Raw genomic sequence first — 26,977 nt, 5'->3', positions numbered from 1 at the left:
ATGACTTGCCCAAGGTTATACAACTAGGAAGTTTTTGAAACTGGATTTCAACTCAAGTCTTCCTGACTCTAAGCCACCTGTCTATCTGCTGTGCCACCTAGCTGCTTCCCAACGAGCTATAGACAGGATAAAGAGGAACTCATGAAAGGCTGTAGTTCCTAGTCCATCCTACATCCTGGCTGCCCATCCCTGAATGAGCCTTAACTTCCTCTTTAATGGATTTTCAATAATATTGATGGGGGACTAATGATGGACCTTGGACTTTCCCATGTGGCCCAGGTCCCTGGCATTCGCCTGGGACACCTGACCCTTCCAGGTCCTTCTCTGTTACCTCCCAGTCGCCCAAGTTATATCACTCTTTGATCACATCCAGATCTTCCCATAATCTTTCTGTATGTAAGTGTCCATCTTGCCCCCATTAAATCCCTCAGATTCCTTAAGAGTCTGGCCTGCTTCTATTGGCGATATAGTAACCTTGTCTCTGCTCAGATTCTTAAAATCTGGCCAATAGCCCAGACCCACTAGGAATCTCACTGTGAGTGAGATTCCAATAAACTTTGTCTTTGGCTGAAAGAAGTGTTGGGTCAAATTCATTCGAGGGAAGAGCAGCCTCACTTGCCCTTGAATTTCAGTGTTCCCAGTACCACTAGACCGGAACAGTATGACACCCATAATAATACACATGATTACGATAGAATAGAACAAGACCTTGCTCTCATTTTGAACATCATTCCTCTCTTAATGGAGTCAGAGAGCTTATTAGCTTTTTTAGCTTCCAAGTTACACTTTTACACGCAGGCAGATTGGAGTATTGGTTAGACTTGGAGAGAGTAAGACCTGAGTTTGAATCCAACTTCAGACACTTACTAGCTCCAAGCAAATTGATTAACTGCTCTGTGCTTCAGTTTCCTCATCTCCAAAATCTTCCTACTTCACAGGGTTGTGAAGATCAAATGAATTAATCTATGTAACACTTTAAATATGTTTGCAAACTATCAAGTGCCATATATATGCTATTAGATATTATGTAGACACTGTAGTCATTCAAACAATTTTTTCCCATCATGTTTTCTAGCCATAACTCTTCCATTCAGTTTTTGTGCAGGTAATTTTGTGGGCCACATGTAGGACTTTACTTCTATCCCTATTAAATATGAACTTATTACAATCAGCCCATCTTGCAAAATTAACGAGTCAGAAATTACCATGCAGCTGTCTCTAAATACCATACTAAAATAAAAAGCTACTTGCTCTTCAATCTTTGCTGAAAGAAAAATTCTATGTTCAGTCCTCTTGATAAAGGAGGCAAAACTCAGGAAGATAGAACTGAAAGGAGTTTGTTAAAAAACACACAGTGGTGGGATAACCAAACACTAGGGAACCAAGAGGGCCCCCAACCTCCAGGTGTTTTTAAAGACAACTTTTGTAAGACAATCTCGGTAAGTTCATTCTACCACAAGGGGTTGGGCCATTATATCTTAGCTCCTCCCACTTTGAAGCATCATTAGGGAATGAGATTAGAGTTAAGGGGATGGGCTGCTATGTGCTGGCTAACAGGTAATATAAAAGATGAGGGAATGGGATCAAAGTACATGAGCAGACTGGCTGACTCGTCTGTCTAAGACTGATGAATCACTACGTGCTGTACCCAGAAGACAAGCCAGACTGGAAACAATGGGGTCACCTAGGGCACGAATTTCAATATCTTTAGTAGAATTACAGAATCCAGAACAAAGGATTTAATAGTCCCATGGCACTCCATGCTGAGTAGATGTTTGGAGTATGGTATTCACTTAGAAGCCATAAGTTAAGAGGAACACTAAGAAATAACTAGTGTGCACATATGAGGAAGCACAACTAAGAAGATGATGGGGCAATCCTGTGAAGAATTCTCAAAGGAACTAAATTTATTTAGCCTGGAGAAGAAACGACTAACGGGATACTTGAAAGTGATCTATGGAATATTTGAAAGACTGCCATGTGGTTCCAGAGGGGAAAATTTAGACCAGTAGGAAGGAGAGAGGGGGATAATTGGATATTTGGCTCAATATCAGGGAGAAGTTTCTAACAATTAGGCTTGTCTAGCAAATGCAGTATATTGCCTCATGAAGTAGTCATTTCCTTTTCTCTGGTAATGTTCAAGCAGACATATATGACAAGCTGTCAGCATTTTATAAAAAAGAACTCCAAAAGGCTAAGAGAGGTGGAATTTTATGACCTCATTAAAAGGAAAATTCTTTGTTCAGGCTTTTACTCTGATTACTTCAGCAAATTTCAGGAAAAAGAGAATTAAAAGGAGTTTATTAAAAGTATGTCGAGGTAGCAACATGTTGACAAGCTGATCAGACATCAGTAAGGATTGAAGATGGTGCTAGCTTTTATTGATAACTTTCCTAATGGGATAAAGACAATTCAGACGGGTCCATGTCAGCAAAAGGGGATGGGACATTGTGTCTCAGTTCCTCCCCAATTGCTGGTATGTGTAGGCTAAAGGGTAGTAGATATGTGAAGGACAGCAGGTAATACAAAAGCCAAGGTCTGGGTGATGTCTCCTTTAACAGACGCTCCCCCAAAGTGATTGACAAGCAAGACTGAGAACAATGGGTTACTAAGTCACATAACTTGCTTTTTTTGGGGGGGAGGAGCGATTGGAGTTAAATGATTTGCCCAGGATCACACAGCTACTAAGTGTCTAAGGCTGCATTTGAACTGAGGTCCTCCTGACTCCAGGGTATGTGCTGGATCCACTGCATAGTCTAGCTACCCCCAGCATAACCTTCAATAATCTCTAATCCAGGTCTCTTACAACTGAGAATTTATGATTCTATGGATAGTTTTTGTCCGTTCGTTCTTAGTATCCATGTCTAAACTACGTGTATGTTGTATATAAATAAAAATATATGTATTATATATATGTGTGTGTGTTTATGTATACACACGTATTCTTGTTTTCCTCCTTCTCCTCATGCCTCTTGCTTTTCATCCATCATACCTCATCCCTCTCTCACTGGAATCTTGGACTCTGGCTCCCGCTTCCTTCATTCTGATAAGTGAGCTTTCCACCATCCCCTATCTAGGACCAGGCCTCTACACCAGTTCCCTGCCATCTCTTTACCAAGTCCTCTGAAGTACCCAACCCTTTCTGATTCTTCTTGAAGAGTTGCCTCTCTCCCAATCCCCAACCCCTTAAGAATATAAGGTCCTTGAGAGCATCAACTGTTCTTTTTTTGTTCATATTTTTATTTCTAGCACTTAGCACAGTGCCTACACATAGTGATTAATAAATGATCTAGCTCTCTCTTCCTGTCTGTCTGTCTCTCTCTCTCTATCTATCTATCTGAAAGTTAATTACCTGAACCTTCATGCACTGACAGATACTTTGCTGACATTCATGTTCATACATTAATCGAGAGAAATGATAATTTCTCTCATATTAATAACCAATATTTGAATGAGGTCCCAGGTTTTTCCCTTTTTCTACTTCCTCATTCAGAAATCAGCTCCTGTAGATTATTCAGGCAGCCTTTGAAGTGCAGGGTTGATAATGAGAAGGAAAACTCAGATCTGTTCAAAAGGTAAAGAAATTTTGGTTCAGGTGAATTGATGGATTCTGGCCCAATCAATTGATTGATTCTGGCCCTTACTCAGATAGGTCTGGGAAAAAGTGGATTCTCTCTTTTGTCTAAATTACCTTAGACAGGGTGATATGGGTATAGATAAGCCTTTTGACCAAGACTGAGTGATTAAAATCACCTTCTACCAGATCTTCATTAGAATAAGCCCACCTCTCATTATAGTATTCATTCTATCATAACTTGTTAACAGAGTTGATTGCTACCCTCAGGGATACCCACTCTTTCAAGGGCATATAAGCTTTGAGTGGGTTCCTTGAGGAGTCTTTGGCATTTGAGAATGTCACTGACCCCTTTTATTAATTATCACTAGCATGATTAATAAAATGATTAATTACCCCAAAACTATGTCTCTTGAACTTTTTATACATCTCACAATGTCACGAATAAAATATGAGTGTGTATTGTAAGGTAAAGGCAACAGCTAGATGGCCCAATAGATAGAGTTGCAGGCCTGTAGTCAGGAAAACCTAAGTTCAAAACTGGCCTCAGATACTTACTAGTTGTATGACTCTGGGCAAGTCACTTAGCTCTGTGTGTCTCAGTTTCCTCATCTGTAAAATGAGCTGGGAAGGAAATGGCAAACCCCTTTAGTATCTTTACCAAGAAAACCCCAAATGGGGTCACTGAGAGTCAACCATAACTAAAACAACTTAACAGCAACAAGAATACCTCTCAGGTGCTTCAGAGACACCCTACCATTCCACTTGCTATTCTAGTCATTATATTAGTACATCTTCCTTTTGCTATGAACACTTACCTTGGCTTATTGTTGTTTTTTTATTTGTCTGTTTGTTTGTTTTTTTGGCTAGGCAGTGGGGTTAAGTGATTTGCCCAGGGTCACACAGCTAGTAAGTGTCAAGTGTCTGAGGCCGAATTTGAACTCAGGTCCTCCTGACTCCAGGGCCGGTACTCTATCCACTGCAGCAGTTAGCTGCCTTTTTACCTTGGCTTGTTAAAAAAAAAGCAAATTGATAATCTTCTTTCCCTATAAAGTTTCGTTTAAGTATCAAACCGCAGCCTCCTCAGCTTATGTAAACATTAGTCTTACCAGTCATATAGTTTATTCATAATAATAGATAATGCAAATAATAGATAATACATAGGTGTCAACAATGTATTGGTTGTGAGAAAAGTCAGTCAGAATCACCTCTAACGGGGCAGCTAGGTGGCACAGTGGATAGAGCACTGGCCTTGAAGTCAGGAGGACTGGAGTTCAAATCCGGCCTCAGACCAAACACATGACACTAGGTGTGTGACCCTGGGCAAGTCACTTAACCCCAATTGCCAAAAAAAAAAAAAAAAAGAATCACCTCTAACCATCAGATGCAAGTGCTGACTTCTCTACATCCACTGAATTCACAGTCCAGTAATTCAACTCTTTTCAGCATGATAATCAAAGTCTCTTATGAATTCTTATAGGGGAGTGCCGTGAGTGTATTATATGGAATTACTCTTACCAGGAGTAATGTTGTGACATGAAGTGACTTTACATGGGTATACGTTGGTATGGGTATACATGCTTATACATTTTCCCCAAAGATTGAACAACAATTTATGGATGCATCAGAATTGTCTTTGTATAAACAACAGCTCATACTTCAATAATAAAGAATATATCCATTTGAAATATCTTTAATATGATTGTTCATGTATAACCTATATCAGATTGCTTGTCATCTTGGAGAGGGGAGGGAAGGAGGAAAAAATTGGAACTCAAAATCTTGTAAGAGTGAATGTTGAAAGCTATCTTTACATGTAATTGGAAAAAAATAAAATACTATTAAGTGGGGAAAAAAAAGAATATATCCATTTGCAATGTTAGGCCTTGATTGCTTCAGGTTAGTATTGTGAATATTAGTTAAGCCTGAATCCCTGCTGTCATATGCAAAATGTGGACTATTTAACCACACCTGAAAAATTCAAGTGTATTTCATTTGTTTGTGGCCATTAAAAATAATAAACATATGATCAATCTTGACTTTTTTTTCCTTTGAGAATCTTGAATTACTTTTTTACTGATTTTTCTTATGCTTTGGACATGATCTAGTTTTTTTGTTTTTTGGGGTTTTTTTTGTTTTTGTTTTTTTTATATTTGACTGTAAACTTAATTAGTGTTTTTGCAGTTCTAAAACAAACAACCAAACTTCAAATGTTGGCATTATTTTGCAACACAGGGATTCTGTTAACCCATCTTCAGTTTTCAATTAAATGCTATTTTTTTTTCTCTTCCTGACAGACAAGCTAACCTCAATGAAGCAGCTGAGAAATATTATGAACTGGCAGCCAGTTTGAGACCTAATGTAAGTACTTTCTTAATGACACTGTGGTGGACTCACAGCATGGGTTACATTTGCAGACATAAGAGTATGTCATGCCTGGCTTTCTGATCTGTGAGCACTCATCCTGAATACCCTTTTAATGGATAATTCTACAAAGAAATCTGCCAATCTCCACTTCTCTGTTTCCCAGAAATGAAACCACCATGTGGCTTGTATGAAATGTAATTAATTTTGGTCATTTGGGTAACGATTTTAGCATTCATGCATGCTTTAAAATTTGGTGGCTTTTTAAAATTAATTGCATAGTTCTTTGAAAAAGTATTTTATCATGAAATAAAATATGTAGCCCTGTAGCTTCATATCCTATTGCAAAAAGACACAGGGACCTTTTTTAACACTACCAATATTTTCTTGTTCTTATGTGCTGTTAAAAAATTCAAGACATGGATCCTTCTTTTCCCACAGTTTTCATTTCTAACAAATGCCTTCTTCAAACTTCAGCAGAAGTTGTTTGCATCAGAATTTTTCCCCAGGGTAGTCCCGCTTCTGTAAAGTGAGAGGGGTATAAATTAGATCATTCCTGTTTTAAACAGAGCAGCTTCTTTATGATAAAAATGGCTTTGTATCTGGCTTCCGCTGATGTTCTTTCCTTGGCACAGTGTAGACTTCCAGGCAGTGTCTTCTCATTTTTTTCTCCCTCTTCTCTGCCATGTTCATCCCCAATGTGGGACCTCTGAATAGCTTTAGAGAACTTCTAATGTAAAAAGAGAGTGTTTACATGGGATACCTAAAAGTAATGAGTCTGATTTCTATAAAGTACACAAGAAAATCACTATCATTGCTTCATATACTAACCAAGACTTTTAACTTATGGATTTCTAGCACATGTAACCTCAATTTGGATACAAATCATTCTTCCTTCTTTGGGGAAGACAAGATGTGATATAAAGAGATGTGTAAAGGTGTATGGTAGAGCAGATGCTTTTAAGAGGTTATACTGATGGGTTTAAAGGATTATCTTGCCCTCCCCCCCCCCCAAAAAAAGAGTCAAAAGTAACTTAAATTTTTATAGTATTTTAATGTCTGCAAAGCTCTTCGTTTTCAATGCCGTGACCTCGAGCAAGTAATTTAATCTTTTTAGGCCTCAGTTCCCCAATCTATAAAAAAAGGAGATTGGACTAGATTAGGAATGGGCAACCTGTGGCCTCCACCTCTGGACTAGATGGCCTTCCAGTAATATAGCTATGATTCTATGATCCTCCTTATTCCTGATGCTACCACCTTAATGTAGGCCCTCAGTACGATCTGCCTGGACTGTCGTAATAGTGGTCTCTCTTCTACCTGTAATCCACTCTTCATAGAGCCATTGGGACTAGCTTTCTTTTGTGATACCATCACTCTTCTGCTGAAACATTTTCTATGGCTCCCTAGTGCTCCCAGAGTTAAGTTAGAACTCAAGGCCCTTCACAATCAGGCAACACCCCCACTCCCACTCCCACCCCCCACATATCCTGGTCTCATATTATTCCCCACAAGGTACTCTGCTCTGGCCAAAATGGACCCACAACAAATAAGAGTGCTCTGACATGGTTGTCTTTTACTATGTTCTTCCTTATTCTTAAAATATCCACCTTTCCCCTCTTTACCTGTTGAGTTCTGACCCATTCTCTAAAGGACAACTCAAATGCCAGGACCTGCATGAAACCTACCCTCTCTCCAAGTTTGATTTTTTATTTTTAATTAATTAAAGGGGCCATCCTCTGACTCACTTCTTAAAGAAGCCTATTCACTGAATGAGTGTTGGCTTATTCAAAGTGAGAACCTGAAAAGACCTTAATTTAAAAGGGCCAAGGTCTCCCACTGCATCCTGGGCCATCTCCAGTCATCCTGGTAGATATCTGGCCACTTTACCTATGGCTCTGGAAGAGAAAGTGAGGCTGGTGACCTTGCACAGCCCTTTCTCACTCAGATCAAAGTAAATCACAATGATGCATTGTCCTCTTCGAGAATGAAGGAAAAACCACAACTACAACCCTCCCTCAGTCATTAATCATTTTCCCCCCTCAAGCCTTACATGGTCCCTTGTTGTAAAACTCTCTAATATAAAATAGTGTTTAAGCTTGTGTCAACATCCTATTAGAGTGTAAAGTCTTTGAAAATGAGGACTGTATCTTACCTAAAATTTTGTTTGTCTCCTGGCACCTAGCACGATGCTTTGCGCACAATAAGTACTTAATAGTTAGAATTTATACAACTTTAAGGTTTTAAAAGCTCTTTACACATATCTCATTTTATCCACCCGATAACTCTGAAAAGTAGGTTCTATTATTATCCCCATTTTGCAAATAAGGAAACTGAGTCAGACAAAGTTTAAGTGACCTACCCAGGGTCACATAGCTAGTAAGTGCCAGTGGCAGTATTTGAGCTTATGTGTTACTGATCCCAGGTCTAATGCAACAACTCACTTCCCTAGTTATTACAATATTCCGTATAATGATACCTTATATTTACTTAATAAATGATTGTACATGAACATATGAATAAGAGGTGACAGGTGCATAGGGAATCTCAGTAAAGAGGCAGTGGCTTACAGCTGTGACATGTTGCAGTCAGGGTCAGATTTGTTTTTTGTAATGGTTTGTTTTACTTAACTATTTTTATTTGTTTATAAAGGGTTCTCTTGGGAAGTATTGGAAAGGGATAGTGGTATAAAAAGCAAAAAAGAAATAATTGAAAATATTTTTAAAATAAAAACACAGTACTTGAGCCTAACCAGCATGATAGATTCAAGGAGGAAGAGATCATCTATAATCCCTAGAATCGGGGAGCCTTTAGGAAGCTGGCTGTGCTCCCTGGGAAGGATTTTGAAAAAAAGAAAATTATTTCAATAGGTAACCATGTGGGAGCAGTCCATTTAAAGTCCAGGGTATAGCATATGAAAAAATAATATTAATAATAAAAACATCAAAAACCACATGATTATATCATTAAATTCATAATTTCCTCTGCCAGAGCAGGTTGGTGACCTCTCTTCAACTTAAAGTCTTTAGAGGTTTGCCAAGAACATCGTGAGATTAAGTGACTTGCGTGGGCTCATACGGCCAATATGTGTCAAAGGCAGTACTTGAATCTGTGCCTTCTTGACTCTAAGGCTGGCTTCCTCTCCATTGCATAACTTTGCCTCTGGTAAATAAGGTTGTAGTCTGCTCCATTGACACTGGCTTCCTTCTTGTTCCTCAAACATGACATTACATCTTCCAACTCCCTGGCTGTCCGCCATGCCAAGAATCCTCTCCCTCCTCATTATAGCCTCCTGGCCTCCCTGGATTCCTTCAAGCCTCAACTAGTATTCTACCTTCTATAGAAGCCTTTCCTGATTCCTCTTAATTCTAGTGCCCTCTCTTGTTTATTCCCAATTTATCCTATTTGTGTGTGTGTGTGTGTGTGTATGTGTGTGTATGTATGTGTGTATATGTATATATGTGTGTGTATGTATATATACACATATATATGTATATATATGGTTTGTTGTCCTATATGTAGCTTATTTGTAGAAAGCTGTTTGCATATTGTTGCCTCTATTGTACTGTTACTCAAGAGCTCCTTGAGAGGAGAGTGGGGAGACTGTCTTTTATCTTTCTTTGTATCTCCAACATTTAACACAGTGCCTAACACATAGGAGATACTTAAGAAATGTTTATTGACTGACTTATTGACTTAGTTTATGCAAATCTCTATAGAAATGGGAAAGTAGTTTGGAACCTGATTGTAAAGTGTCTTAATGCCACGGGAAGGAGTTTTTACTTCACTTTTGTTGTTATTGTTTTGTCCTTCATTCTTGAAGAAGACCTTAACGTCAGGGAGGTAATGCCATGACATGCAAGTGAATTGGATTTAAGTGAGGCAGGGGTGTGCAAAGTCACCAGCCTCACTTTCTCCTCTGGAGCCATCTGCATCCAGTGGCAAGATATAGATCAGGACTTCATTTGGCATGCAGTGGGAAAACACTATAGGATTTTTAGTAGTGGAGTGACATGTTCACTAATATAATATATTAGAAAGATTACCCTGACAGGATGATGAAAGATCGATTTGAAAGGAGAATAACTATCAACACAATCCTTCGGATCCTCATGGTCTATGTTGATGTACTCTACCTCCCCCAAATCCTTGTAGAGAGGAAAACCATTCAGCTTGAGGAATTTGAAGTGATAGTCTGGGTGAAGCTAGTTCCATACCATGACTCCATAGAGACAGCATTGTGGGTGGTGCAGATGAGCTCAATTCCATCATGGCAGGAGAAAATAATTCTGTGTAAAAGTTTATCAGTCATTTGGAGGAGTCATTGATTTTGGAGTCATTGAAAGAATTAACTTCAGAATTCCAATAAATTTTACTTCTAAGGTATCTTTGTGACAAGAGTTTTTCCTCTGATTTACTTCATTTTAACGTTTTGCATTTTGGATTTGGAGGACTGTTTTAATATGTTATAATATATTCCCATGATAACTATTGAAGAAAACCTACATTAAGATGAACACATCATTTTTTTGTCTCACTTTCAATCCCTCTACTTGATATCACTCGACAAATATTTATTAAATGCTTGCCACACAATGTTCCATATCAGCTCTTCAAACCTTCTACTGCATAATTCACACAATTCATTAATATTAAAAATAAAATGTGGCATCAATGTTTTATGGCTGCTGTTCTACTATATTTGACTTCTTGTACAAAAATGAGTGAAGATTAAACTTTGTATTATGTTTTAAAAAAATCTTACTGGAGTGATAAAATGCTTTACCAAATATTTTCTCATAGATTTCTTTATTTCTCTCCTTTTCTCCTTCAAGTCATTAAATACAATTTGCATTAGTCAGTTTAACTATCAATAATTCATCTTATCTTCACTCCTCTTTGCATCATGTTTGCCTCAAAATTTGAGAATATTTATTTCATTTTTGTTTTTGTTTTTGTTTTTTGTTTTTTAGGCAACTGGGGTTGCCCAGGGTCACACAGCTAGTAAGTGTCAAGTGTTTGGTCTGAGGCTGGATTTGAACTCAGGTCCTCCTGACTTCAGGGCCAGTGCTCTATCCACCAGAGAGAATATTTAAATGGAATTGCTGTTAACTATTTGGACTAAGATGTTCACTGATATCCAATCTAACTCTCATTTTCTGTGAACATTAGCTTTATGTTTCCTCTGGGAATTAGACTAAATTCCGCATTAAATGGTCCATTGCTGAATTGCTGATTATTTCATCAATCAGAAGGTAAAAGTAGTGAGGAAAGGAACCATTCACTAGTCTATCAGATTCTGACCAATAAGAAACAAGACTGGTTGCCATGGTTAAAATAATAGGAACTTTAGAGAAAGGGACAATTTTGTCTTGGAATTTTTGATAGGTAAAGTAGGCAACCCTTGACATTATATGATATATACTGTAGAGGATGGAGAGCCCATTTTTACACCATACCCTAGAGGAAAATATTATCTCTTTGCTCAAATTCCTCATAGTTCTTTTTCTAGGTTTCTCTAATGTACTTGTCTCACTCTCCCTTTTGTTGAAGTTATTTTTCTATGTGTCTTTTCTCTCCTGATTGGACTGTAATCCCTTTAGGATATCACTAACATCTAGCAAGGTACCTAGTTTAGTAGTGGAGTAAATGGTTCCATGGTACCATGGATAAAGGAGTCACAAAATAAATTTTCCAATAAGCATTTATTTTTTAAACATCAATGGTCTTCAAATAAGAGAACAGTGGGCCCCAGGTCATCCTATTACCTTTGGTTCATTGTGTGAGAATATAAGCATGCTTGTTAGCTAAGATGTGGATAAAGCTCTTTGTACTTATCATTGTATATATGAAGATTTAAAGAAAAATAAGATAATTTAATCTATACTGCTAAAATCTCTTAAAAGACAGTAATAGTATTTTGGTCATATTGTCATTGTAGGCTTATCTTTAATTATGATATTCAGATTTTAATTTTTTAACAATGCTTTCTATAACTACTCTATTGCTTTATAATAAATTTGAATTAGAAATATACTTTATTATCCTTTCTTGTTACATTACATTAATAAACAGATTAAAAGCTTATTTTTAAAAAAAAGGCATATTGCCAATAGGCTAGAATAATTACCATATTTTACCTATAACTATTGCTTTGAATAGTGCAAATTTAAATAATGGGATTCACTAAATGCTCCTTGGCTGTGAAGGAAGGAAGGAAGGAAGGAGGGAAGGGAAAGAGAATGAAGGGAAAATTGAGAGAAAAAATTAAGAAAGGAAGAGAAAGAAGGAAATCAGGAAGGAAAAAAATGATGATTTAAGATCCTAGAGAAGCAGGATGAAGGAATAGGAGCAAGAAAATATATTGCATGTGTTAGTATTACTAAAGGAGATGGACACTGCTTCCTCTGAGACAGGGAGAGAGGAGCATATGGCTGAAATTCTAGGAAATCCTGAGGCAGTAAAGAGAATATGGTTCATGACAGGTGAAGAAGAGAAGTTTAGAGAGCATGGATTGCCTTTCACCTTCTGAAATGAAATTGATGGCTAGGTCTAGGGAATGTAGGCATGTGTAAGAGAAGCACCATTGCATAGTTACAGAGAGCTGGCCTTGGAGTCCAGAACTGGGTTTAAATTCAGCCTGTGACACATAATATATGTGTGACCTTGGGCAAATCACTTAACCTCTCAAAAATTCTAAGTTACAGAGTTGTTGCTGACCTGTGTTTGTGGAAGGAGTTTCCCACCACTCCTGAGAGGGGTAATGGTAGTGGGCAAAAAGATTTGGGAAAATAATTGTGAGGATTCCAAGAGTGGTAACTAACAGTAGATAAATAATCTAGTTAAATGGCTTATCTGAATTTGCTGGATAATTGTCAGTCCAACAAGTTCACTGTTGTTGTTGATTTAAAGTTTTAGGCAGTTCATAGTCATAGAATTCTAAACAAAATTCTCAAACTTTGTAGGGATAATAGTATTGCTTATTAAAATGTAATGGCTCATCTACCTGACTTTTATATATTTACTATTGTTCTTACAATTTGCTTTTGCTAATTTCATATTTTATGAATACACCGCATCAGACATTAATAATATATAAACTTGGCAAGGATGCTCTTCAAGTTTGCAAGCAAACAAAAAGACATTGCATGTACTCACAATACCTTTTTCCAGGCATTTAGAGCCCTTTTATTATTTTGATCCATGCTTATAGAATTCAAGTATCACTGTCTATTGGACTTTATGGCAATAATTCTGTGGCAAAAAAAAAAAGTAAAAAAGAGCACTACAAGAAAAGGGGCATGGGTAAAGAAGTAACCATTACTGAGTGCAGTTAGGTCATAACCAATGGCATATTTTCTGAAAATGCATTTGTGCATGGGATGTGGGGAGGGAGTGGAATTCTTATTTTGTAGTAAATATGGAAAGATTGAAAAGAGCCCAGAGAGGGTCACCCAACTGATGGCAATGGGATTGGAGGGAAAGGTTAATAATTAGAATTCTTTGGCCTGAAGAAAAGAGACTCAGGAAGGATGTTTCAACAACTCTTCAAAGGTATAAATATAGGTATTATCTAGAGATATCTAACAAGCTATTATTTAACTATCCCCAACCTAGGGTGAAAGAATGTAAAATTAAATCAGAAATATGAAAACTTAAATTAGAAATTTTAAATTTTTTTGGATTTATTGGGAAAATTTAAGTTAATTAAAATGAATTGCCTTGTATGTGCTTTAGTTATAGCTATTTGTGAGGTGGGAGGGAAATTAAATGACCTCTTGAGAGCCTTGCCATAGGCTTCTGTGGTATGTGGTAATTATAATTCAATAAATATATTGAATATTAAATATTCAATAAATATCATATAGAATTATAATTATATTCACTCACTGTAAAACCACAGATTTTGTATTTTTGTCCTATAGCAACTGAGGAGCCACCAAAGGCATTGGTGATTTTCAAATGGGGGAATCTCACACATGATGAAGCCCCCAGAAATTAGAAAGGTTATTTTGACAGCTTTCTAGAAGGAGGACTGGAAAGACACAGAGACAAATTAAGAGGTTATTAAATGGGTCTGGGCAGGAGGTGAAAAAGATTTAATTTAAAGGAACAGCAAAGTGAGAAGAAATGAATGTAAGAAATATGGCAGAGGTTGACTAAACAAGACACAAAGTGTAAAAGAAAAGGAAGTCGAGGATGACTCCAAAGATTCTAGTCTGGGCCACTATGAGGACAATGGTTCTGTTAACAGAAACAGGGAAGAATGGAGCAGGGGCATTAGGAGAAGGAAAACAAATTCCATTCTGGACATGCTGAATTTGCATTGCTAATGAGAAATCTAGGTAGCAATAACTATCAGGGAGATGGAAAACTGAGAATAGAGCTTATGGGAGAGAAAGGCTGAAGTCTGTCCTTATCCAACTGAAACTACTCTCCAAAATTACCTCTGGTCTTTTCATCAGGAATGCTTGAAACTCCTCTATTTCATTAAATTTCTTTTTTTTTTTTCCGTTGAAGGATTATACTTGGTTTTTCTGGATAGATTATTCATAGTTTTAATCCCAGCTGTTTTGCCTGCTGGAATATCATATCCCAAGCTCTTTGCTCCTCTAATGTGGTAGCTGCTAAAACCTGTGTGATCCTTATTGTGGTTCCATGGTATTTGAATGGTTTCTTTCTGCCTGCTTTAAATATTTTTCTCTTTAACCTAGGACCTCTGGAATTTGGCTATAATATTCCTGGGAGTTTTCATTTTGTTATCTCTTTCAGGTGGCAATTAGTATATTCTATCCATTTCTATTTTACCCTCTGTTTTGAGGATACTAGGGCAGTTTTCCTTGGCAATTTCTTGAAATAGGGTGTCTAGGCTCTTTCTTTGATCATAGCTTTCAGGTAATCCAGTAATTCTTAAATTATCTCCCTCAATCTATTTTCCAGATCAGTTATTTTTCTGATGAAATATTTCACATTTTCTTCTACCTTTTTAACTTTGTTTTATTGTTTCATGATGTCTCATGGAGTTTATTAGCTTCTAGTTGCCTAATTCTAATTTTTAAGGAATTCTGTTCTGTGAGCTTTTGTACCTCTTTTTCCATTTGGCCAATTCTGCTTTTTAATGGGTTATTTTCATCGGTGAATTTTTGTATGTATTTTTCTGTTTGGCCAATTTTGTTTTTTAAGGTGTTATTTTCTTTAGTGTTCTTTTGTGACTTTTTTTTTTACCAAGCTGTTAATTGTCTTTTCATAATTTTCTTCCTTTGCTTTCATTTTGTACCTAATATATCCTCTACTACTCTTATTTGAGTTTGAAAATCATTTTTACCTCTTCTAGAAATTCTTGTTGGGCTTTTGTCAAATTCACACTTTTTTTCCCCCTTGGAGGCTTTGCTTATAGCTGTTTTGACTTCATTGTTTTCTTCTGAGTTTTTGTCTTGACCTTCCCTATCACCTTAGTAGCTTTTTATGGTCAGGTTCTTTTTGTTGTTGTTGTTTGCTCAATTTTCCCACCCTATTTCTTTATTTGGATCTTTATGTTAATGTTGGGCTCTATTGCTGATGTGGTGGGGTGGGGCAGAAGAGGCATTGTCTCAAGCTTCAGGCTTTTTCACCCTGCTGTTTTCAGAGCTAGTTCTTAGGATTTGAAAGTGTTTGGTGTTTTCAAGGTGGTATAATCTGAGGAGAGGTTTGATCATTGCTTTCCTGGCCTGAACTTGGTTCCTTACTCCCCTGATCCCTTGAGATTGCCATTGATATTGTTCCTTGGGGTTCAGTTATCTTGGGGCTAGAAGTTGTGGTGTTTAAAATGTTTGAGAGACATAATTTCTGGGTGATTTAATCATTCCTTTAATGATATCAGCATTTTAATAGAAGGACCAGTGGCACTCTTGAATGCCAATGGCAATCGTGGCCATGGGCTCATGGCTTATATGCCCTTTGAAGAGGGTGGCAGTCAACTCTGATTAATGAGAGGTAGACTATACAGAGAGAAGTGCTCACTCCAATGAGGGGCTGAGAGTGACATGATGTCCCTCTTGGCCAGAGAAACTATACTCAGACCACCCCCAGCTTTGGGCAATCTAGTCAAAGAATCTATAACCCCCCACCCAAGCTTGAGCTAGTTTGGTAGAGTAGCAATACCCACAATGAGAATGTGATCCTATTTCCATTAGCCCTGTCCTTGAGAGATTGGATAAGGAAATAGGATAGGGGAAACAATCTGAGATCTTCCCAATTTTAATAATTAGCTATTAATATGAGAGAGAAAACACTGCTCCTCAGGGCTTCCACTCCCTCTTGATCAACAGTACTCCTCCCTGCCCTTGATCAGGGAGTGAGTATAGACAGTGATGTTGCCAAACAGTTGCCCCTCAGGGTTTCTCTATGTTCCCTCTTTTGTTTTGTGTTTATTTTGTTTATATGTGTTAACCTCTTGATTAAAAATGTTTCTGTCTGCCCTTGAATTGATGAAGTCTAGAAATTTAGGGGTGCTAGAACCCCAAAATCACAACACACAGGTCCTGCCCAAAAGAATTCAACCCAAGCCTTCTTTCAGCCAAAGACAAAGTTTATTAAATATCTGCCATATTGGCCAGACTCTTAAGGAATCTGAGCACCTGTGAGCTATTGGCTAGATTGTAAAAATCAGAGCAGGGGCTAGATTATAAGAATCCAAGCATCCTAATGGAGATAAGATGGACCTTATATACAGAAAGACTGTGGGAGGGATCTAGGAGTGGCCAAGTAGTCTATGAAGTAATAGAACTCCTGGACCATGTGGCCAAGGGAGAGTGGAGCCTAGATAGGATTAAGGGTAGGAAGTGGCATGGGGCCATAGGGAGGTAACACAATGGAGGGCTAGGCTAAGTCAAGGGTAACAGAGAATGGGAGATGGAGCATAGCCACAATGAAAGGCCAATTGATAGAATTAATGGCCTCAGGGGAACACCAGAGACCACCTTGATCAAGTGGGAGAATTCAAAGAGAATCCCTTAAACAAATGGGACCCAAATTCGTTTTGGGATAAGGGACAAAGGTCTCGGCTTAGGCCCATGCCCTATCGGAACTATGACCCAGAAGTGGGTACAGGGAATTTAGTTGTAGAATAGTTTCTGGTCCTATATCCAGTAATAGCTCAGGGGTCCCCTTAATCTCTTTCTGAACAGTTGCCAGGTCCCCTTACCGTCTCTGATTCGAGAGCTCCTGAAGCTGCTGTTCCTTCTGTCACCACCCACTAGTCCTACCACTGGTGTTTCATCCATGTGGGCTCCAGGTCAGCCTTATTCACCGTGTCACAGATTTCTCTTTCCAACCCCCTATCTTCAATTAGGCTAGAAGAATATCTCATGCTGACATTTTGTTGGCCCCACCACTCCAAAATTCAATTTGAGGAGTTATTTTAAAGTTGTTTGGAGGGGAATGGTGGGAGAGCTTGGCTGAATACTTCTCTGCCATCTTGGGTCCACCCCTGGGAGTCTTCTTGTTTTCTATTGAGGGCATCACCATCCTTCTAGTCACCCAAATTTACTTCGTTAACACTTACTCTCCCTCATCCCCTGAATAAGAAAATCAATGGCTTAGACCTGCCTATTTGCTTCCACAACATTTCTCACAACACTCCTTTTCTCTACATTCACATGCCTAGGGCCCTAGTAAATTTAGGACTTCATCATTTCTTGCCTAAGATACACACACATACAAACACACACACACACACACACACACACACACACACACACACACACACACAGTGTTCATGATGAAAAAATACATAAAATGGTACAGTAGCTTCCTGATTGGCCTCTCTGTTTCCATTCTCTGTCCACTCCAATTCCTTCTCCATGCAGTGGACCAATTAATATTCCTAAAATAGAGATGTGACCATGTCATTCTCCTGCTCAAGAAGTTACGTGATTCTAGAATGAAATTCAGTCTCTTCCTTTTGGCATCTAAGGCCCTTCACAATGTGATGCTGACCTATCTTTTCAGACTGATTTCACATGACTTCCCTTCATGTACTCTATGCTCTAGAAAAATTTGCTTACTTTCTGCTCCCCACACTCATACATCCCATCTCCTTTTTCTGTGCTTCTGCTCAGGGTGGGTGTCCCACATGCTTAGAATGCACTTCTTACTCTTGTCCTTAGTAACCTTAGTTAGACAAAGTTATCTAAGTTAGACATTAAGCTAGTAGTTGTCTGAGGCTGGGTTTGAACTCAGGACTTCCTGAGTCTGAGTCCATCGCTCTGTCCTCTGTGCCATCATTTTATATCTTACTAGATAGTCTTTAAGAATTGGGGCCAGAAAAATAAAAATGTCACCCTGTATTCAGTCTGGTAATTGGGATCTCCAAACTTAAGTAGGTTGAGCCTCATTAAACAAGTGTATTTGTCACCAAGAACATATTCAAAATCTTTTTTAGGTTTTCTAGGTTCATCTGCATGCCACAAACAGATATCAGAATAGGACTTTATCCCATATGAAATGTTTATGTGTCTATAAAGTATGTGCATCAGTGTATGTACATATACCCATAACATTTATTGTATGAAAATACTTTTCTCAAATTCCTTCTTGTCTCATGCCATACAATTAGTCCCTGATCATCCATAAACCTAGACTAAATGTTTGATTTCTATAATGAGGAGCTGATTTTTATATTCCTCATAGGATTCCCAAACTCTGAAATACCAGAGGATCAGTAAAGACCAGCACAATTCGCCTGCTTTATCAGTTCTGAAGCCTTGGTAGTGGTAGATCTTCCTGTGGTCACTTTATTAGACAGCATGTACTTAGCCACATTGAAATCTTCTGCTTCCCTGAATTTTTTAAAAATTTTTTTTATTTCAAACATCCCATGGGTAATCATTCTGGGAGATTTATTTTGGTTACATATGTATGAACTTCAACCTTGTTTAGATTCATAACAATCAAAACTTTGTCGTGGTTAGCAATTCAGAAAATGAACTTGAATAACTTTGTTGGGCAAAGCCTCTGGGAAATTTGGTTTGATTTAATTCTCTTAGCCTAAGCATATTTTTATATGTATTTGCTTTTAACTAACATTCCTTTATTGGGATGTCATTTACAGAGTGTCACATGCAGCCAATTAATAAGTTTGAACTATGAGATCCCTATGCCAAAACTCCCTGTTGTTAATTGCATAGTATGTAGAGCGCCATTGGAGACTTTCTTTTTATTTTATTCCTTACCCCAATCTGCCTGCCAATCTGCACTACTACCCTGCTTCACTTCTGTTTGTGGGGTGCTTGAATGGTATTCACACCAAAACGGGTGCAGTGTTTCATTCAAACACTTGTTACTCGTTTCATAATTTGGCTTATCAGGGTTGTAACTAAGGCAAGGCCACTGGGGTCTTGTCCAAAGATAATAAAATGGGAGGGGCACTTCCCCATACTTTCTGGATATGTGCCAGATAGCATAACTCTGTTTTCTCATTTGTCCCCATCTCCTGTATCCCATCATCATAACTTCCCTCTCCCCAAACCTTCCTGGGTAGATCAGTGCTCTCAGAGGAATAAGTTACTTCTTCTGTAGTGATACCACCTTCAATCAGACTGTCCTCAGGGCCATTATTTTCCCCACAGTGCTTTTGAGCTAGTAGAGGATTCTTTTTAATGGATATGAATGCATGAGTGAATGAATGAATGAATGCATGAATGAATGCATGAATAAAAATATTTTACTGAACATTTACAATCTGCCTGCACAGAGATAAGTGAGGGGGTGATGGTGGGAATAATTACAAAAGCAAGACAAGCCTTTCCTCAAGAACGTCACATTCTAATTGGAGCAGACTACATATGGGTAATGGCTGCCTGGGAAGGGGGATGGGAAATGAGAGAGAGTTATATGGTTAAGCATCCAATCAACATGGTCTCTGAAGGTGCAAAATAGAGCAGGGGCAGCAGCAGACCAACCCTCCCTCTCCTCTCCTCCAACTTTGAAGAAGTGGCATATATTGGAAAGTGGGGTGGCTCTGGAGTCAGAGGATGCTGGTTCAAATCCTACCGTAGACACTCATTACGTTGCAAACCCTTTCTGTTCCCTGGATCTCACTTTCCTCATCTGTAAAATGGGTGGTTGTACTAGAGGGCTTCTGAGGTTCTTGCCAGTGTTGGATCTATGAGATACTTCAATCCTATCCCCCTCGTCCTCTCTATTTCTCTCTGTATTTCCCTCCCTCCCTCTAGCATTCATTTAGTTACATGAAACAAAAAGGGACATTTTGAATCCTAGGCTAAAGGTGCATAATTTAAAAGCTCAGCAGATGCTTGAGGCTGCTCAAGTGGATTGGGTGGGATGTATTCTTGTTGTTGATTATATGATCTGGAAGTGACTGCATTCCCAGTCTGATATCTAACCAGCTCACAAGGCTCTTTAAGCCTTCTGTCATGAAGGAATACCAACTATACCCAAAGATGGAGAGGAAGAATGTCCCACTTCAAGGGACAAAGAAAAAAATCAAATTAAGCAAACAAGCTCTAAAATTATGTGGTAGATGAGTATTTCCCACCTATCAGGATCCAAAAAAATGGTCAATGTTATCTTGAAAACTTTGATAAATCTTTATTTTAACAGTCAGAGCGATAGATAGATCAATGTCATTCTCCATTCATGTAGATACCCATCTATCTCTATTTACTTATATATTTATCTATTTATATACCTTTATTTATTATCTTGGTCTATATTTACACTGGAGTTAGGAATTCACTTAGCTCCCCTTGAATTAATACCCTTTTCCAGTGCAAATTAATACTTCCTCAGCAACTTAGAGTCTCAGAGATTTGTTTGGGGGCGTTGAGAGAAAAGGGACTTACCCAGTGTCACACAAACCATGTGTGTTAAAGGTGGGATCTAGAAACCACATCTTACTGACTCTGCTCCACCAGGTTGCCCCCTTCTCACCTTGACTTTTAGTAATATGGGATCTCAGATTCCTTCTAGATTCATTGATTTTTACTCTATGAAAAAGAGAGATAGAGAGAGAGAATGAGAGAATAATTTGATCCCTTAAAATATAGATATTTGCATCAGAGAAGAACCTGTTTGGATGTAGGTGGAGGCAGCTTAGCAGAGTGGAAAAAATACTGCTAATGAAGTCAGAGGACCTGTTTTCAAGTCCACCTTTGCTGTTTCATACATGTAGACTTAGCTAAATCATTTACTGTCTCTGGGCTTCAGTTTCCTCATCTGTAGAATCAAAGGGCTGAATGAGATGACCTCTAAATGATGAGGTTGGAATCCAGACCCCAGAAAGGAAAAACCCTGGACTTCCCACATGGCCAAATCTCTGGTGCTCCCCTGAGGTTATAATCCCGTCAAGTAGCCTTTCATTGTGGCTATACCCGATATCCCAATTCTGTTACCCTTAACCTAGCCTAGCCCTCCATTGTCTTACCTCCCTATGACCCCAACCTTAATCCTATCTAGGCTCCATTCTCACTTGGCCTTGTGGTCCAGGTCCCTGGCTTTCTATTACCTCACAGTCCCCCCTCCCCCCCCCCCCAGACTACTTGGCCACTCCTAGATCCTTCTCACAGTCTTTCTGTATATGAGGTCCATCTTGTCTCTGTTAAGAGGCTCAGATTCTTACAGTCTAGCCACCACTCAGATTTTTACAATCTAGCCAATAGCTCATAGATGCTCAGATTCCTTAAAAGTCTGGTCAATATGGCGGATCTTTAATAAACCTTGTCTTTGGCTGGAAGAAGGCTTGGGTTGAATTCTTTCGGGCAGGACCCGAATGTCATGATTTTGGGGTTCTAACACCCTGAAACCTCCAGACCTCAACATAAGGAGCCTCCCAGATCTAAAACTCTGACCTATTTATTTCAGGGTGCTTTAAAACAAATGTTTTCACATTGATTTGGTGTGGCCTTAGATTCAGAGTCCTCTTCATGAATAACAGCAGCTTTGAATCACAGGAACTTTTCCTTCATGTTATATATCTATATCTATATCTATATATCTATATATCTATATATTATCTTGGTCTATATTTACACTGGAGTTAGGAATTCACTCAGCTCCTCTCGAATTAATACCCTTTCCCCCAAATATGTATATATATATATATATATATATACATATTTGGGGGAAAGGAAAGTCAAAAATGCAGGATTCTGTATGCAGAAGGATTAGCTCTGCTCTAACAAGCTGTGTTTCAGAATAATGGTCACCCCTCTCTAAATGGATTTCATCTTGAAAGTAACTTGTTCAGCTATGGAAGGAGCTGACCCTCATTTGGGAATAATTTGAGTCATCACTGAAAATGTTTTACCCAATATTGGAGGTTTCTAAAAGTGCTGTGAGACAAGAGGGGAGGAGGAGGAAGGAAGAGGAGAAAAAACAATGACTTAATTACTTAAACCTTCCAGGATGTGGTTTGTTAGTTCCTTCTAGGGAGATAAGAACTGTGTTTATTTAAATAAAATCCCAGTTCTCTATCAAAAGGGAGGGTGGAAAATTAATAGAACTTAGACTTTGTCAATAACTTCTCTGGGCTTCCTTCACAGTAAGCATTCTTTTTAGCAACATAAAAGTGATTAATCTCAGAGAGATTAGCTAGCATTAGTTCGTGGCACATAAAATGAATGGCATTGTTCTCTTTACCTTTCTTTCTCTAGTTTCCTTATTTTGATTTTCAATTACTGTTCTTATTAAAGAACTATTAACTTCACTATGTGAAGCACCCCACCTATGCTTTGGGTTTGGTTATTGTGTAAGTAAGACAATGTCCTCAAGCATCATTTAATAGGATTTATTAGGCATCTAATATTTGCCAAGTACTGTGCCAGGCCTGGGGGATACAAAGATAAGTCGTGCCTTCCAGGAGCCCCTATTCCACTGTAGCTCTCAGCCAAGACCCAGAAAACTTATCTAGTATATCTCTTTTGTATAGACCTGACTGTGTGACCCTGGGCTGGTCCCTTAATTTCTTACTGCTTTCAGCAACGCTTTAAGAGCAGAAGATGCAGAAAAGGTTCTTATCTGTCTTGGTAAAGGGCTTTCTTCCCTCAGGGTCAGGGGTCTAGTTCCTGTCTGATCCTTTGTTTATACCTATATTTTTAAATGGATTAGTCCATTTGACTCTTTATGACCCCATTTGAGGTTTTTCTTGGCAAAGATACTGGAGTGGTTTGCCATTTCCTCCTCCAGTTCATTTTACAGATGAGGAACTGAGGGTTGAGGGTTAAGAGACTTGCCCAGCAAGTCCTGACTCTAGGCCCAGCACTAAATCTGCTGTGCCACCTAGTGCATTAAAAATACCCATCCCTTATTTAGACCTGGATTCAAGTGCTTACTTTGACATTGATGAGCTATTTGTCCTTAGGGAGAGTTAATTCTCTGAGCCTCAGTTTACTCATCTGTAAAAACAGGATCATAATATATCAGAACATCTACCAGATGGGACTGAATGGGAGTCACCTAAGGAAACGCATCGTCAAATGCTGAACATCATGGCTATTACTTCTTCATATATCATCAGATACATACATCCTTGAAATAACACTGGAAAGTATGACTGGTTAAATATTTAAAGATCAAAACATTTTTCCTTTCTTTTGCCAGAAGATTTTATACAAGCTATATTGGGAAGTCATGCTGCTTTCAATTAGAATATTCCCAGAGGTAAAAATCTGTCATTGTCTTTTACTTCTCTTTTCCTGGAAATTCTTCTGTTTTAATCTCATTAGATTGAGTTGGGGAATAATCTTATCTTCTTCATGGAATGACAGCATGCTAATGGAAAAAGTATTGTATTGCCTAGTAGTGTATTACACCCCTTAATAGTAGCTTTTGGTAGCTTTGTGGAAAACTTCTGAATAACTTTTCTAGGCATCATATTCCTAAGCTATAAAATGAGAGAATTGGGCTTTGGGATTTCCAAGCTCCTTTCCAGCTCTTGATCCTGTGATCTGAAGTATTCCCTATTCACTGCAGCAATTTAGAGTCAGTGACTTTTCACCATCAAAGATTTCCAGCCAGGATTGATCAGTCAGATTTTGATAAAAAACAAAATGCAGTCCCATTTTAGGAAGAGTTAACTGAAATGAACAGTGATAATGATAGGGATGGAATATGAACCCCTAAAAGGAAAAAACCATGTCTTTGGGATCTGGACCCCTAAAAGGAAAAGCCCCTGAACTTTTCCACAAATTTCAGTAGCCCAGATCACTGGTGCCTCTGTCCAAGGTATCTGGCCCACCGTAATTACTTAATTAGTTTACTTAACACTCCTTAATCCCATCCAGGCCCTTTCTCTGTTACCCCTGATCACCCCAGGCTACTTGCCATTCCTTAATCCCATCCAGATCTTTCCACAGTCTTTCTATATAAAAGTGTTGATTTTTGCTTCCATTAAATTGTGCAGATTCTTAAAATCTGGCCCACTTGTATTGGCATCACAAATACCCACAGACTCACTAGGAGTCTGGCCCACCCAGCCTGTGTCTTAATAAACTCAATAGTTGAACTGAAAGAAGGCTCAAGTGGTTGAATTCTTTCAAGACAGACTTCTGCCCTATACACTTGCATTTCGGGGTTCCCAGAACCCCAAACTGCAACATTATCATTTACACCTTAAGACCAAGAAAGTATGAAAATCACAAAATCAACCCTTGTTAGCCTTGCTCATAAGGAGTGCTGGATAATTTTCTCCAAACCAAGATTTTCAGCAAAAAAAAAAAAAGGTAATTAGAAGGTGTTTTATTTGTTCCTTAGCTGATGTCAAAGTGAATGCTTAAATGACTGCTTTGTCCTTGACTTTATAACAGGCAGTGATCTCCCTTCCTTAAGTTAAGAGGTATAAATTTATCCTGGTATATTATATCCATTCAGGAGAATGTGTGCCCTTTGAGAGCAGGGATTCTTTTTCTTTCTGTCCCTTATATTACCAGAACCTGGCTCAATGCTTTGCCTATAGCAGAAATTCAAAGACTTAATGGATTGGATTGGTAGGCATAGTAAGAAATCAGTAAAAGGCATTTGGAATTTAAGTGCTTTAACTTGGAGGGGCAGCTAGGTGGTGCCATAGTGCATAGATTTCCTGGCCTGAAGTCAGAAGACTTATCTTCTTGAGTTCAGATACTGCCTCAGACACTTAACTAGTTGTATGACCATAGGCAAGTCACTTAACCATGTCTGCCTCAGTTTCCTCATCTGTAAAATGAGCTGGAGAAGGAAATAGCAAACCACTCCAGTATCTTTGCCAAGAAAACCCCACATGGGGTCATGAAGTGTCAAACATGACTGAAAAACAACTGAACAAGAACACAACTCTATAGTACATTATTTGCATTTCTTAATTCCTAGTCTTGGTAGCTGATGCTGACTTTACAGAGAGACCAGGCTGACTGAAGTAGAAAGTATGTTGAGAGTTGATAATCCCAGACAATATTGTTTATAGTCTACTATGTTTTACTATCACTTTCACCACCACCACCACCACCACCAAACAATTATATAATGATTTTAGGTTTGAAAAATATTCTATATCTATTATCACACTTGTTTCTCTCAATAACATTGGGAGGTGGGTGCTATAATTATTCCCATTTTGCAGATAAGAAAACTGAGGCAAAGAGAGGCTATGTGACTTGTTCTGACTATTCTCAGCCCCTACTTCACACTGTCTCCCCTCTACTGCCTTTGGTGTGTTGAACTTAACCTTTAGATTAGGACAATATTCCCCAAATGAGAAAATCTCCTATCCTTGCCTTTTATATATCAGTCTCCATCCTACCTGTTTTTCAACAAATATATACCCAGTGCTAACTCTGTACAAGTTAATCTATTTCTAACCTTATTTACACCTATCCCCCAAAATACTTTCTATAAGATTGACAGCGTATCCAATGTCCCACCCAACATTTTTCCCTGCCTTTACAAATACCTTTTGCTCATCACTTATTAGGAGTTAAGTTTAATCATTATAATAACACAATGTTCAGTGTTTTTGTTGCATTTTTTTTACCTTTTTACTTGTTAGTCATTGCATATATTATTTTCCCGATTTACTTATTTCACTTTGTATGCATCCTTAGATCTTCCCATGCTTTTTTGTATTCCTCAGATTTGTCATTTTTACAAGCTGCCTGGTTTTTGTTTTTTTGGTGTTGTTCTGTTAAGTATTTCTAATTTCAGATTCTGAAGGCTAGGTGTTATGATTAAAAGGTTCTTGGTTATATCAGCATTCACTCGCCAAGCTTCTCTGTCTAGTCATTGAAACGCTTCTGTAGATGAGGGTGATGGCAGAATGATTTAGAGAATTTGGAAGGTCATTTAAAATGTTTTATTGATGCAGAACAGCAGTAAGTCCATTAATAGAAATTTTGAAGCATATTTGATAAATAATTCACACATTGAATATTGCCTTATCAGACCTCCAAAATTATCAATCTAGGGAATTCTTCAGTTTCTCGTACTTTTTAGACAATATTTTAAAAATTAAGCCAATGTTTAAAAAAAGAGCCTAAAAGATGAATGTAAAAGACCATGTAAATGATTTTAAATTGGTTTTGTAGAATTGCTTCCATGAGTTTTTGTTAACATTGTGTTTATTATAGGCAAGTGCTTTTCTTTAATTATTCAGACTTCCCTTTAGCCATAGATATTAAACTTGTCTTAGCCTAATTATTGTTCAGTACTGTTCTGCAAATCCAATGTCTGAAACCTCTTGAAATTGGGTGATATTTTCATTTAATAAGGAAAATTAGAATTTAACAATACTTAAGTAATTGGATTCTTTATTCGATTTTAATTTCTGCTTTACTCTGTGGGAAATCATGTAACAATTAATTCTTCCATTTTTTTTAAAAGATGATGTGAATTATTGACTTTGATGAATGGAAGAAAATAATGCAATGTGACATGTAATACAGTAAGACCTATTGGGAAGATACAGATCTGGTTGATACTTAAGGAGGGTTATTATCCAAATATTAAATATATTAAAAATTGTTTTGCGTGGCTGTGACATTATGAACAAAAGCATATTTAATGATGGCACATACA

The 26,977-nt window shown here is 38.0% G+C and overlaps 1 protein-coding gene across 2 annotated transcripts in view; it reads left to right on the top strand.

Moving 5' to 3' along the window:
* The window catches only part of TMTC2 (transmembrane and tetratricopeptide repeat containing 2), a 521,137-nt gene that overhangs the window by 446,178 nt on the left and 47,982 nt on the right, over positions 1–26,977 (top strand). For both annotated transcript variants that reach the window (XM_027842454.1, XM_027842453.1), the window contains one exon: positions 5,872–5,935. In XM_027842454.1, the coding sequence (XP_027698255.1) occupies positions 5,872–5,935 (64 nt within the window). The remainder of the gene's footprint in view (positions 1–5,871; positions 5,936–26,977) is intronic.

Source organism: Vombatus ursinus, unplaced genomic scaffold, assembly GCF_900497805.2.
Source record: "Vombatus ursinus unplaced genomic scaffold, bare-nosed wombat genome assembly UNPS02014874.1, whole genome shotgun sequence".
In the NCBI taxonomy this organism is placed as follows: Eukaryota; Metazoa; Chordata; class Mammalia; order Diprotodontia; family Vombatidae; genus Vombatus; species Vombatus ursinus.
This window is presented reverse-complemented; position numbering and strand designations above follow the sequence as displayed.